Source organism: Notolepis coatsorum (assembly GCF_963971535.1).
Source record: "Notolepis coatsorum genome assembly, chromosome: 13".
In the NCBI taxonomy this organism is placed as follows: Eukaryota; Metazoa; Chordata; class Actinopteri; order Aulopiformes; family Paralepididae; genus Notolepis; species Notolepis coatsorum.
This window is the reverse complement of record NC_140177.1, coordinates 7,275,557-7,289,099: the sequence shown is the minus strand read 5'-3', so window position 1 is coordinate 7,289,099 and position 13,543 is coordinate 7,275,557. Positions and strand designations below refer to the sequence as shown.

Here is a 13,543-nt window from a genome sequence, read left to right as displayed (position 1 = left end):
ACTCAATACGTAGATAAGACACACGCACACACACACAAGCATACATTCTCTAGACAAACATTCTGCAACACACTTAACTGTATTAGAACCAGGATATTAAGATGGCACACGTGTGTGTCAACTCCTCATGAGTGTATTCAATACAAACACACACACACACACACACACACACACACACACACACACACACACACACACACACACGCACACACAGCTACTGACCCGTCCTCACCCCCGCTGTGCCGTCTCTCAGGGTGCTGACGGTCAGACCGGAACCAGAGGAGAGCGTGGACCCGCTGGTGGAAAGGGAGACCTTGGACCCGCTGGAGCTGCTGGACCCGCCGGATCATCTGGACCCCCTGTGAGTACAGACACACTCTGGGACCACCTCACACTCACCATGATGGCCTCTCTGGGACCACCTCACACTCACCATGACTCTGGGACCACCTCACACTCACCATGACTCTGGGACCACCTCACACTCACCATGACTCTGGGACCACCTCACACTCACCATGATGGCCTCTGGGACCACCTCACACTCACCATGATGGCCTCTGGGACCACCTCACACTCACCATGACCCTGGGACCACCTCACACTCACCATGACTCTGGGACCACCTCACACTCACCATGACCCTGGGACCACCTCACACTCACCATGATGACCTCTCTGGGACCACCTCACACTGACCATGACTCTGGGACCACCTCACACTCACCATGATGGCCTTTGGGACCACCTCACACTCACCATGACTCTGGGACCACCTCACACTCACCATGATGGCCTCTCTGGGACCACCTCACACTCACCATGACCCTGGGACCACCTCACACTCACACCATGACTCTGGGACCACCTCACACTCACCATGACGGCCTTTGGGACCACCTCACACTCAACATGATGACTCTGGGACCACCTCACACTCACCATGACTCTGGGACCACCTCACACTCACCATGACGGCCTCTGGGACCACCTCACACTCACCATGATGACTCTGGGACCACCTCACACTCACCATGACCCTGGGACCACCTCACACTCACCATGATGACTCTGGGACCACCTCACACTCACCATGACGGCCTCTGGGAGAAGGGACTGATATAGCACTTAGATCTGTTGTTTATCTCACTATCCACAGGATTTTGCAGCAGATACAGTATGAATTCTTATTGAAATCTCACACTGGAATATCATTCCTTTTGGAATAACACTGAAATAGCACTTTTATACCTTAGTTTATATAGTATGGTTTAATGCTAATACCTCCCATTCAAATCAAATCAAATTTATTTGTAAGGCCCGACAACACACGTTAATGTCCCCATGGGCCGGACACGTCTTCTTTAAACAAGTCGAGAAGAAACATCACAATAAATCAAGAACAAAACAAAAACACCATAAAGTCAATATTTTTTTTAATAAATGCAAAATAAATGAATGCAACACTCCCAGACATAGCCCACGCGAAGGTAAGGAAAAACTCACTAAAACCTAACAATAGGAAAAAATGCACCACGGGCAATGTGGAGGAGAGAAACCTTAGAAGGGCCGTTCAAGGGGGGATCTCCCTTCTTAGATGTCGGTGATAGTAGTGTTGCAGTAAAACAGGAGAAACAGTTGGTAGGCATGCACTCATGTGTGTAGTGAAACACAGATAAGTGCCTGCGATAGCAACTGAACATTTTGAAACCATCAAACTGGCGATAGCAATGAGAGTAACAAGATAGCGATGTAATAAGAGTTGGGCGGGACACCTGGGGGGAATACTGGAATGAAATGTAATGAAATGTACTGATCTGACTGTGAACTGTGTCTCTCACTTCAGGGCCCATCCGGACCCGGTGGCCCCACTGGTGCTCGTGGTGACAACGGACCCTCCGTAAGTACCGCTGTTTGAATACCGCGCACTCACTCACTCACTCACTCACGTCACATCATCCCAACTAGGCCTACTACACATTATACCCGCGTGTGTGCGCAGGCAGACTCCCAGAGAACGTGTCAGCAGGGGTGGCTGCTGTCACTACGGAGAGAGTGAGTGTCCTTTGAGAACGCTGGAGAGAGCACCCGGGAGTTCATATTATCAAGCGCACCCAAACCTGAACACGGAGGTTTTAGGTGTGGGGGCCTTGTGTGTTAGCGAACAGCGCGCCGCCATTTTCACAAGGATGAATCACCTACGTACGCTGAGCGACAAACAAGCAAACTTTCAAGTCTCGCTGAGTAAGATAAGATGAGATAAGATATTCCTTTATTGATCCCCTTGGGGGAAATTCAGGCATCATAGCAGCATGGGGGAGGAGGGGGGAGGGGAGGTACAGGTAGTAAAAAAACAAGCAGTGTAAACAATGCTTGTAGTGTCCCAACATCAACGGCGGTGTGAACGGCGTTTAGTAACGGCGAGCTGATGTCACACACACACCGTGTACACCGACGAACACGGGACGAGTTAAAGAAAAAGACGGGGGGGGGAGGGGGCTTTTGAGGTCAACGTTAGAGCGGTACCGGTCCTTTAACGTGACTGGGTACCGGGGCGGGGCGGGGCGGGGCTAATGTACTGGGGTCATGTCCCCTGCGCTGGACCTCTTTAAGAACACCTGTTGTTGTAACAGCTGGAACACAGTGGTGTGGGGTCTTCAATGGACCCATCACCCCAAAGCGTGGCCGTGGATATCTGTTCTGGTGTGGGTACGGGCCGGCGAGAGTCTCGCAGGCGGTATTTCAGCTTTTAGCCGTCGTCACGGTGACTGTAGGAGATGCTAGTCCTCCTCACTGAGGGATTTTTTTATGTCACACCACTATTTGCAAACAGGTGCACACACAGACACACAGACACACAGACACACACACACACACACACACACACACACAGACACAGCCCTGGTGACCTCTGCATAACCTTTGACCTTGTGTGTTTTTCTCCTCCGTTAGGGTCTGACTGGTTTCCCCGGTGCTGGCGGTAGAGTTGGAGCTTCTGGTGCATCTGTGAGTATAATACCATCACAATCAATAATAATAATCAATAAACAACACACATTCAGTATGACGTCACAATCAATAATCAATAAACACACACACAGTTTGACATTACAATCGTTACAATAATCAATAAACACACATACACAAACAGTATGACATCACACAATGAATAATCAATAAACACACACACACAGTATGACATCACAATCATTACAATAATCTATAAACACGCACACACACACTTAATGTTATTTACTGTGATATTACCCTTTAGTTACACTACATTATTTGTCATTTAATCGATCACTGCATTTCATAACATGAAAAGTGAATGATGACACCACACACAGACACACATAAATAATAATGTATCTCTGACATTAACCCTTTCTCCCCCCCCCCCCCTCTCAGGGTATCGTCGGACCCCCCGGCCCCGCTGGTGCCTTCGGTAAGGACGGTCCCCGCGGTCTCCGTGGAGACTCTGGCCCATCTGGAGCGAGCGGAGAGCAGGGCATGGTTGGACCCGCCGGTCTCGCTGGAGACAAGGGACCTGCCGGAGAGAGCGGTCCTCCCGTAAGTCTGTGGTTCAAAAGTTGTTCGCGAAGAAGAGACATTTTTTATAATAATAATACGTTGGAATGCCGATATATATACGTAAGAAGAAGAAAGAACATTTTAAATGAGGGAAAATCGATAGAAGAAGCAGGAGCACTCTTAATGGGCCGATCTCATTAATATGGCCCGCCCCCCTTTTCTCGATCCTCCAATTGCAAGTGTTGCTCCCAAGGAGGATCGAGGTTAAAGAGGGGGCGGGGCTTGAGATAGGTCAATTACACAGAATAGGGCCAAACAGGCAGGCGTGTTTTTGAAGGTCTTTGAAGGGTGAAAGAATTAGGCCTCCCCTCTTGCTTTTATCCCTACGTAGAATATCCCTATGGAAATGGTCCTAGAAGCTATTTTTCTATCTAAGTTACTACCTTTCTCCTCCTGTTCGGGGGTTTAGTTTGGAGCCAGTTAGAACTCTTTGGTCGGAGCGTGTTTAGCGTTCGGATCCTCACTCCCGATCTCTCCGTCCCGCTAAGTGATCGTCTCTTGTGTTTGTGTGAACAACAGGGAGCCTCCGGTACCTCGGGACCTCAGGGTCAGCTCGGATCCGTGGGATTCGTCGGTCTGCCAGGATCCAGAGGAGATCGTGGTGTTCCCGGTGGCGCTGGAATCTTGGTGAGTGTGTGTCGCTGTGTGAACCACCGCGGCGTCTCTATTGAAGTCTAACGTCTCAAATCACCTGTTAAGACGTTGGTGTTTCGGTTCTGTTGACCGTCGTGTTCTGTGTGTTCTCCCCCAACAACAGGGAGAGTCTGGTAGACTTGGACCCTCCGGTTCCCCCGGAGGCCGTGGACCCTCTGGCAACATCGGCATGCCCGGTATGACCGGACCCCAGGGAGAGGCTGGCCGTGAGGTGAGCAGGACTAGTCCACTGTGTAACGATTGAACATAACATTCCTGTTGCATCATCGGCTTGTGTGTACGACGACCACAGCCTCTCTCTCTCTCTCTGCCCCCCCCCCCCCCGGGGCACGCTGGCCCGGTGGTGACCGGTGAACTCGATTGTAATATTTTGTGCCGTCTTCCTCCGCAGGGCAACACTGGTAACGATGGTCCCCCCGGCCGTCCCGGAGTCGCTGGATTCAAGGTGAACGTCCTCTCACACTCACACATAACGGAACGTAGGCCAAATGCGTCCACATTTTTATAGGATTCTATCACATTTTCATAACAATAGCACCCTGCGCCGTTTTCATTGAGGTTTCTTACAAATTAACGATGCTTTATCTTGTCCTTTATATGCCGATTATCATTAGAATCTTAAATTGTACCATATGTCCCCCTTTAGACAACATGTGTAACGCTACCAGCGCACTTTTGTTAAGATAATTAGTTGGCCATTCGCGGTCGCTATACCGAGGTCGCAGTAATAGTTTACCGCTGTTCAGATCACGTCGGAGAATATAGACACATCCCAGTGACCTGCGACCTGTGCTAACGCTCTTGGGAAATGCAGTGTTGTAGTTCTCAACATTTTCAGCCTTTAATTTTAAACCAATGCTGCCATCTACTGACAACAGAAAGTGTTGTCTAACAGCGTCGCCCGAAACCCATTTTAGAGATTCCCACTTTTTACTGGGAGTGGGGCGTGGCCGTATTTGGTCCCAGACAATAAGAGTGGCTGCAATTGGTCACTGTGACGTTACGTCTGTCTCAAGACCAGTCCTGCATGGGTCAACAAATGCGCATGTTGGTGTGAATTTACGTGTGTGCCGTTATTACTACCAAATGTAATAATTGTTGGAATATTACGATAATGAGCTGTATGTGTGTAATGTACCTGTACTTTATACGTGACAAATAAACCGCTACTACTACTCTCTCACCTCTTATCATCAGGAGAAATTCATACTATTACATTCGTGATAGTTTAGAATGCATTAGAGGAGTTCATCCTTCATCAATGCGATTCAATTGCCGTATGCAAAGTGGAATACTTTTTTGTATACAGTACACACACACACACACTCACACTCACATACACCTGCTGCTGCTGTGCTCTGACCTTTGACCCTTTGCCCGCCGACCTCCAGGGAGACCGTGGAGAGGGTGGAAACAACGGAGCCATGGGAATGTCCGGTGCCCCTGGACCCGCAGGACCCAGCGGAGCCGTCGGCCGTAACGGAAACCGCGGAGAGGGTGTAAGTAGTACCGACCCGCTAGGAATGGAGGCCGGTATGGAATCATCAGTGACTGCCAATCAACATAAATACAATTAACCGTCCATTGGTTTTCACCGCTGTGCCATAAGGGCTCAGTGCATGCTCGTTAGTAGTAGATGGTATTTAAAAGATTTCTTGAAAGTGGTTTTGGATTCTATTTCAGCGAAGTAGCTCGGCAATGAGTTCCATTCCACGATAGCTCTGTAAATCACAGAAGATTTGAGTCGATTTGTTCTGGGTTTAGGTGCCATTAGAGTAGATGGCCTGACGTAGCTTGTCTGGTCATGTGGTCAATCATGTTCTTCTCTTATGTAAACTATATGATCAGTAAACAGTGGCACGGTGGCAGAATGTCCCATGTAACTTATTGTGTGCGAAAGTTGTATCGCACATTGTAACAACTTACGACGAGTACTTTACAAGAAGAAGAAGAATGTTAAGAAAGAAAAAATAAATAATAATGTGTTTTCAGCATGATGATATACAGACCAACCCTATTCTGAGGTAAATCGTTTTTTTTTAATACATTTGTTTCTTTCCTTCTTCCCATCCAGGGCCCAGGAGGCGCCGCCGGACCCGCTGGAGCTGCTGGAGCCAGAGGAGGCCCAGTAAGTACAGCAGAACCTCCATACACTCATACAGCACTACAGCAGAACCTCCATACACTCATACAGTACTACAGCAGAACATCCATGCTCATACCATCACCACTACTACAGTTAGAACCTCAATACACTCATACCATCACCACTACTACAGTTAGAACCTCAATACACTCATACCATCACCACTACTACAGTTAGAACCTTAATACACTCATACCATCACCACCGCTACAGTTAGAACCTCAATACACTCATACCATCACCACCACTACAGTTAGAACCTCAATACACTCATACCATCACCACCACTACAGTTAGAACCTCAATACACTCATACCATCACCACCACTACAGTTAGAACCTCCATACACTCATACCATCACCACCGCTACAGTTAGAACCTCAATACACTCATACCATCACCACCGCTACAGTTAGAACCTCAATACACTCATACCATCACCACCACTACAGTTAGAACCTCCATACACTCATACCATCACCACTACTACAGTTAGAACCTCCATACACTCATACCATCACCACCACTACAGTTAGAACCTCCATACACTCATACCATCACCACTACTACAGTTAGAACCTCAATACACTCATACCATCACCACTACTACAGTTAGAACCTCAATACACTCATACCATCACCACCACTACAGTTAGAACCTCCATACACTCATACAGTACTACAGCAGAACCTCCATACACTCATACCATCACCACTACTACAGTTAGAACCTCAATACACTCATACCATCACCACCACTACAGTTAGAACCTCCATACACTCATACAGTACTACAGCAGAACCTCCATACACTCATACCATCACCACTACTACAGCAGAACCTCCATACACTCATACCATCACCACCACTACAGTTAGAACCTCAATACACTCATACCATCACCACTACTACAGTTAGAACCTCAATACACTCATACCATCACCACTACTACAGTTAGAACCTCAATACACTCATATCATCACCACTACTACAGTTAGAACCTCAATACACTCATACCATCACCACCACTACAGTTAGAACCTCAATACACTCATACCATCACCACTACTACAGTTAGAACCTCAATACACTCATACCATCACCACTACTACAGTTAGAACCTCAATACACTCATACCATCACCACTACTACAGTTAGAACCTCAATACACTCATACCATCACCACTACTACAGTTAGAACCTCAATACACTCATACCATCACCACCACTACAGTTAGAACCTCCATACACTCATACCATCACCACCACTACAGTTAGAACCTCAATACACTCATACCATCACCACTACTACAGTTAGAACCTCAATACACTCATACCATCACCACCGCTACAGTTAGAACCTCAATACACTCATACCATCACCACCGCTACAGTTAGAACCTCAATACACTCATACCATCACCACCGCTACAGTTAGAACCTCAATACACTCATACCATCACCACTACTACAGTTAAGTACCGTGTTTATTAATAATAATACACTTTATTTGTATATGGCACCATTCATACAAGAAGTACTGCTTCATAGCAGTAAAACTACTGTTGCGTAAATAAAATAAGTAAATAAATAAAACTCCCTCTATTACATTACATCACATTTCATTATCCAAATACGGATGACACGAATCATCCGAGATTACAGCTCGGTCTTTTAAACAAAGTATTCTGCCTTCTCTACAAAAAAAAGAGTTCCCTTCCTCCTGAAGCACAACGACTCAAGTTGTTCCCATTCATCCGGCTGGAGAAGATCGATCTCCACGACTGACTGTGTATATTGTGTTGTTGTGGTGTCTCTGTGTGACCGTGTGTCTCCCTGCTGTGAGTGAGGTGTCCTTCTGACTCGTTGTGTTCCTCTCTCTCTGTGCGTCGCAGGGACCCGCTGGACCCCGAGGAGAGAAGGGTGTCGGTGGAGACGGGGGAGACAGAGGCATGAAGGGACTGCGCGGACACGCTGGAGTCCAGGGAATGAACGGACCTAGCGTGAGTTCACACACATACACACACACACACACACACACACACACACACACACAATCTGATCTGGGATCAGGACCAGGTGGGTCGGCGTCGATGTGGTTTGTTATTAATAACGGTGTTCCTCCTTCCCCCCCCCCTCAGGGACCATCTGGAGACACTGGTGCTGCCGGATCTGCTGGACCCTCTGGACCCAGAGTGAGTAGAAGACTGCGTTGCCCACAATGCACTACTCACTTTCCCGCTCGTTTCACCCCGATATATATATATATATATAGAGAGAGAGAGAGATAGAGAGAATCGGGGGTATTGTCCCCGGCTCCTCCACTGCCATTCTTCTTAGCCATTACACTGATTCAGATTCAGATTCAGACAACTTTATTGATCCCCACGTGGGGGCAATTCATATTTGTAGCTTCACCACGTGTAATAAAAACAAAAACAAAAACATCTCAATGACAGCACGGCAACAACAACAACAACAACAACATTCCATGCAATACACAATCCAGTCAAAGTCAAAGTAAAAACAGATAACGGGTCAACGGAGAAGACTTCACGGTAGCTTACGCTTCAAGAGAGGCAGTGTTCACAGTGAAAGGACTCGTTTATTATGCATCAGACGTTCATACCGGACGTGGTCTCTTTGATTTACCGTATTCTCTGCTACCGAAGAATCACTAAAAGCGACATCTTAACAGCCATAATGTTTCAGCCACGTGGTATCGAAGGTCTTCTCTAGAAAGATGTCTCATTTTTGCTCCATCGTCTCCTCTCTCTACACACAGGGCCCCGCCGGACCCCACGGACCCCCCGGTAAGGATGGTAGATCTGGTGGACATGGCAACATCGGTTCCCCCGGTGCCCGTGGAGGCCCTGGATACGTCGGACCCGCCGTGAGTACACCTAGCGTTGTTGTTTTCATCCAAACACAAAACACCTTTTGTCGAATTTTCAGTACAGGTTCACACACGCTGTACTTATCCCGGGGGGGGGGGGGGGGGTAGCCCTGGCCCTAGAACAGCTCCCCGTAGCCTGATCCCATTATTCACAACGCTTCCCAGAATAGGAGTTCTGATCTGGGGTCAGTGACCACCAGGAACTCTTTTCTTAGCTAACTAGCTAACTCTAGATCAGTACTTTAGTTAGCGGGGTTCAGTGCTAGCGTTCTAAAACGGCAGAGCTAACACGGCTCCAGCACAGGCCTAGCTTTTTCAAATGTACCCGTGTACAAAGTTAGGGCTAAGACAAGTTATGCGCCTAACCCAGAAAGGATTCTTCACTGTATAGGGAACTTGGGTAGTTGAAAGGCTTAGAAGTATAACTCTTATATATAAAAGTACTCATTTTGGTAACTACATAACTCTAATGAACAAGGAATCCTCCTGACCAAGGATCCGCTCTCTCTGACTCTCACTCTCTGTCCTCGTGACCTCACAGGGTCCCCCCGGAAACAACGGTCTCCCCGGACCCGCTGGCCCATCAGGTGGCGGATATGACGTTTCCGGCGGATACGATGAGTACAGAGCCGACCAGCCCACCCTGAGAGCCAAGGACTACGAGGTGGACGCCACCATCAAGTCCCTCACCACCCAGATCGACAGGCTGCTGACCCCCGAGGGATCCAGGAAGAACCCCAGCCGCACCTGCCGCGACATCAAACTCGGCCACCCCGAATGGACCAGCGGTGAGTGGGGCGCCGCCTCCGTAGAGCGGTGGGATCTGCTGACACACACACACCTAGTGTTACCCATCAACCCACAGGATCCCAACTCACACCTGAAAAGAAGAGGGGAACTTATATATCAGCAATACATACAATATATATATTTTTTTGTTATTATTTATTCAGGCCTATTAGACACAGGGTTCCCACAGACAGTGCAAACTTAAATTCGAGGACTTTCACATACTTATCCAAGCACTATTTTTCATTTTAAAAGGGCATTTAAACGGATACAATTAAATTTTTAAATGCTGTTTTTTTTATAGAAGACAAATCGGATCCAATATTTATGGCTTAAAACCAATTTCCGACAATTAGTTACACTTTAAATAAAAATATTATATATATTTCTTGATTCAGACAAATTTTACCATGGATGAACAAAACTTTCAATGCGAATGGTTGATTTTAATTTCAAGGACTTTTTAAGCACCTTGTTAAAAAATGGGCTGTTTTCAAGGAATTCCAGGCCTTGACTTTCTTGGTAAAAAAAATCAAGCACTTTAAGCACTTCAAGGACCTTGTGTGAACCCTATTAGACAGTATTTGCCGTTGTCTGACTCTCTCTCTCTCTCTGTCTCCCCCCCTCCCCCGCCCGCCTGTAGGATTCTACTGGATCGACCCCAACCAGGGATGCATCCAGGACGCCATCAACGTCTTCTGCAACTTTGAGACCCGCGAGACCTGCATCCACGCTCACCCCGGAAGCATCGCCCAGAAGAACTGGTTCAGAAGCACCCAGGCCAAGAAGCACGTCTGGTTCGGAGAGACCATCAACGGAGGCACCGAGGTGAGCGTCCACACAGACCCCAGATCAGGACCCAGGTCTACGTACCAAATCAAATATAAACTCTGCCTCAACGTCTTTTGATTTGATCTTTATTTAATAAAATATATATATAAAAAAAAATACAAATACAAATAAAATAAAATATATCTTCCTAGACATGGAAGCAATTGTCAACATAGCTCAAGACAAAAATGGTTTTGTCCGAGAAGGGACAGAAAGAAGCAAAGCTTATCTGGTCCTGCCCCTTCCTTACAATATCATATTATTAATATGTAATAAGTTATTTATCAATATCAAAAATAATATACCTATCCACCACAGCAAAAGATACATAAATAATTACAAAAATACTAGTTCACATTATTTTCAAGCTCCTCTAACTTATTATACTTGTCCAAGAATTCCTGTTTATATCTGCATTTAAACATTTCAATAGCACTTGTTGTTTTTATTGCTACATCAAATGGATAACCATTGGCCCTTCCTTCTCTCCCCCACCCCCCCCACCCCACCCCGCCTGCAGTTCGCCTACAACGACGAGAGCCTCAGCCCCCAGAGCATGGCCACCCAGCTGGCCTTCATGCGCCTGCTGTCCAACCAGGCCAGCCAGAACGTCACCTACCACTGCAAGAACAGCGTGGCCTACATGGACGGCGAGAACGGCAACCTGAGGAAGGCCGTCCTGATCCAGGGCTCCAACGACGTCGAGCTCAGAGCCGAGGGCAACAGCCGTTTCACCTTCTCCGTGCTGGAGGATGGCTGCACTGTGAGTTGACATAAAAAAAATTTAAATAAAAAAATTTCTTTATTGTCAGTTCGCACAAGGCGGTAGCAATGTATCGTTCCTCCTTACGATCCCCCTCCTAGATACTCGTTCACTTAAGTCCAGACGGACCTGTTATAGAAGGAGGCTCCGGTTCATTGCGGTAGAAGTTTGAGTGCCTTGCTCAAGGGTCGGTGGGAATGGTACTATAGACATAAGACCAGCCTCCCTGCGGTTGCCAGCCCACAGATGGAATACACCACCCCCCCATATCATGAACAGGGGGATAGAACCAGCTATAACCTATACGGTTAACTGACGGGCCTCTGTACCTCTAGGCCGCTCTGCTTAGTCCCATCTCTGGTTAACTGACCGGCCTCTCTACCTCTAGGCCGCTCTGCTTAGTCCCATCTCTGGTTCGTTACGACGCGGCAACACTTTGGCACACAGCGCACTGATGCACTGACTGACACTAAGCGAGTCGACGTGGGCCTACTGGAGGACTCACGAGGACTCACAGGCGGCGGACAACGCAGCGCAGTACATCACAGACCGCGGAGTGCAGTTGTAGAGTATACACCAAAGTGCAGGAGTCCAGTGCATCTGGGTGTAGTTCACATTACATAGATTGTATAACCGTGGTTACGAGGGGTTTCCATGCTGCAGGGTAGCGTGTGATATTGAGTGTGAAGACGGTAAGCAACGCGAAGGAGCCCTGGGTAGCAGGTGTCGTTGTCCTCTCTCCATTCTTCTGGGTGCGTTCCGCGCAGCTGCGATGTGAACAGTGGTCCAGCCGCGTTGGATAGTAACGGATCACTGATAACGGGCAGATACAGACACAAGAAGCAACACCATGTACAGTAGCTCGGTTTACGTTCTTTATTCAGTCGGATACAGACGCTGACATATCACAGCATAAGGGAAGATTAAAAACAAATGTTATTGTTGTTTGTGGGTTTTGCAAGAGTGTAGGTATGTCGATAATGTTCCTCTCACATGGCCATAGTATAGGTACCGTACTGTATGTAGGCAACGTGACTTATCTGTACCTTCTAGTTGTGTGATATATATATATATATGTAGCGTTGGTGAGAACTGTCCTGAAAACCCCCTCTTCTCTCTTTTCCCACCGCAGAGACACACCGGCGAATGGAGCAAGACAGTGATTGAATACAGAACGAATAAACCATCTCGCCTGCCCATCCTCGACATTGCACCTTTGGACATTGGTGGAGCTGACCAAGAGTTTGGTCTGGACATTGGGCCAGTCTGTTTCAAATAAATGGACTCATGTTAAATTAACAACCCTTCCCCACCCCCCACCCCCACCCCTGAAAAAATAAGAGAGAGAGAAAAGAAAGAAAAAAACAAAATCTCTGCCCATCTTTCGTTGTTGTTTTTTTATACCGAAAAAAGAAAAGAATGCTGATTTCTCTCCTCCGCACATCCACTTGCTTAAAGCCGGACTATCGGACTGAACGGACTGAACGGACTGAAACGGAGCATTTGTGCAAAATGCAAAATGAATACAGCAGGCCCCCTACAGGGGAGACGCGGGGATAACACCATGTTGTGGGACTTCTGAAAACAAATGTCATCATTTTGTAAAAAATAAAAGAAGTGTAATAAAAACGCTGAAAGTATGCATCACGTTGTGGTCTTTGTATATCTTCCAAAGAGGAGGTTTAAAACCACAATTTCCATGAAAAAAAGGTTTAAACTACCTCGTGCTTGTACTTTAAAGAAAATACTATTGACAAAACCTGGGTCCGCAGCCGACGACGCGTTGCGAGGTTCCGAGGCTTCAAGCTCGGCCCTTTTGTCCGAAGGCGCTCAAATACTTGAAGCAGAGATCTATGGTGCTATTATGC

The 13,543-nt window shown here is 47.2% G+C and overlaps 1 protein-coding gene across 1 annotated transcript in view; it reads left to right on the top strand.

Moving 5' to 3' along the window:
• The window catches only part of col1a2 (collagen, type I, alpha 2), a 38,495-nt gene extending 25,180 nt beyond the window's left edge, over positions 1-13,315 (top strand). The window contains exons 33-48 of the mRNA XM_084328103.1: positions 254-361; positions 1,847-1,900; positions 2,953-3,006; positions 3,412-3,573; positions 4,114-4,221; positions 4,352-4,459; positions 4,640-4,693; positions 5,640-5,747; positions 6,323-6,376; positions 8,292-8,399; positions 8,538-8,591; positions 9,182-9,289; positions 9,834-10,080; positions 10,725-10,909; positions 11,433-11,675; positions 12,808-13,315. Of these exons, the coding sequence (XP_084184229.1) occupies positions 254-361; positions 1,847-1,900; positions 2,953-3,006; positions 3,412-3,573; positions 4,114-4,221; positions 4,352-4,459; positions 4,640-4,693; positions 5,640-5,747; positions 6,323-6,376; positions 8,292-8,399; positions 8,538-8,591; positions 9,182-9,289; positions 9,834-10,080; positions 10,725-10,909; positions 11,433-11,675; positions 12,808-12,954 (1,902 nt within the window). The 3' untranslated portion in view covers positions 12,955-13,315. The remainder of the gene's footprint in view (positions 1-253; positions 362-1,846; positions 1,901-2,952; positions 3,007-3,411; positions 3,574-4,113; positions 4,222-4,351; positions 4,460-4,639; positions 4,694-5,639; positions 5,748-6,322; positions 6,377-8,291; positions 8,400-8,537; positions 8,592-9,181; positions 9,290-9,833; positions 10,081-10,724; positions 10,910-11,432; positions 11,676-12,807) is intronic.
• Positions 13,316-13,543: the final 228 nt, after the last annotated feature.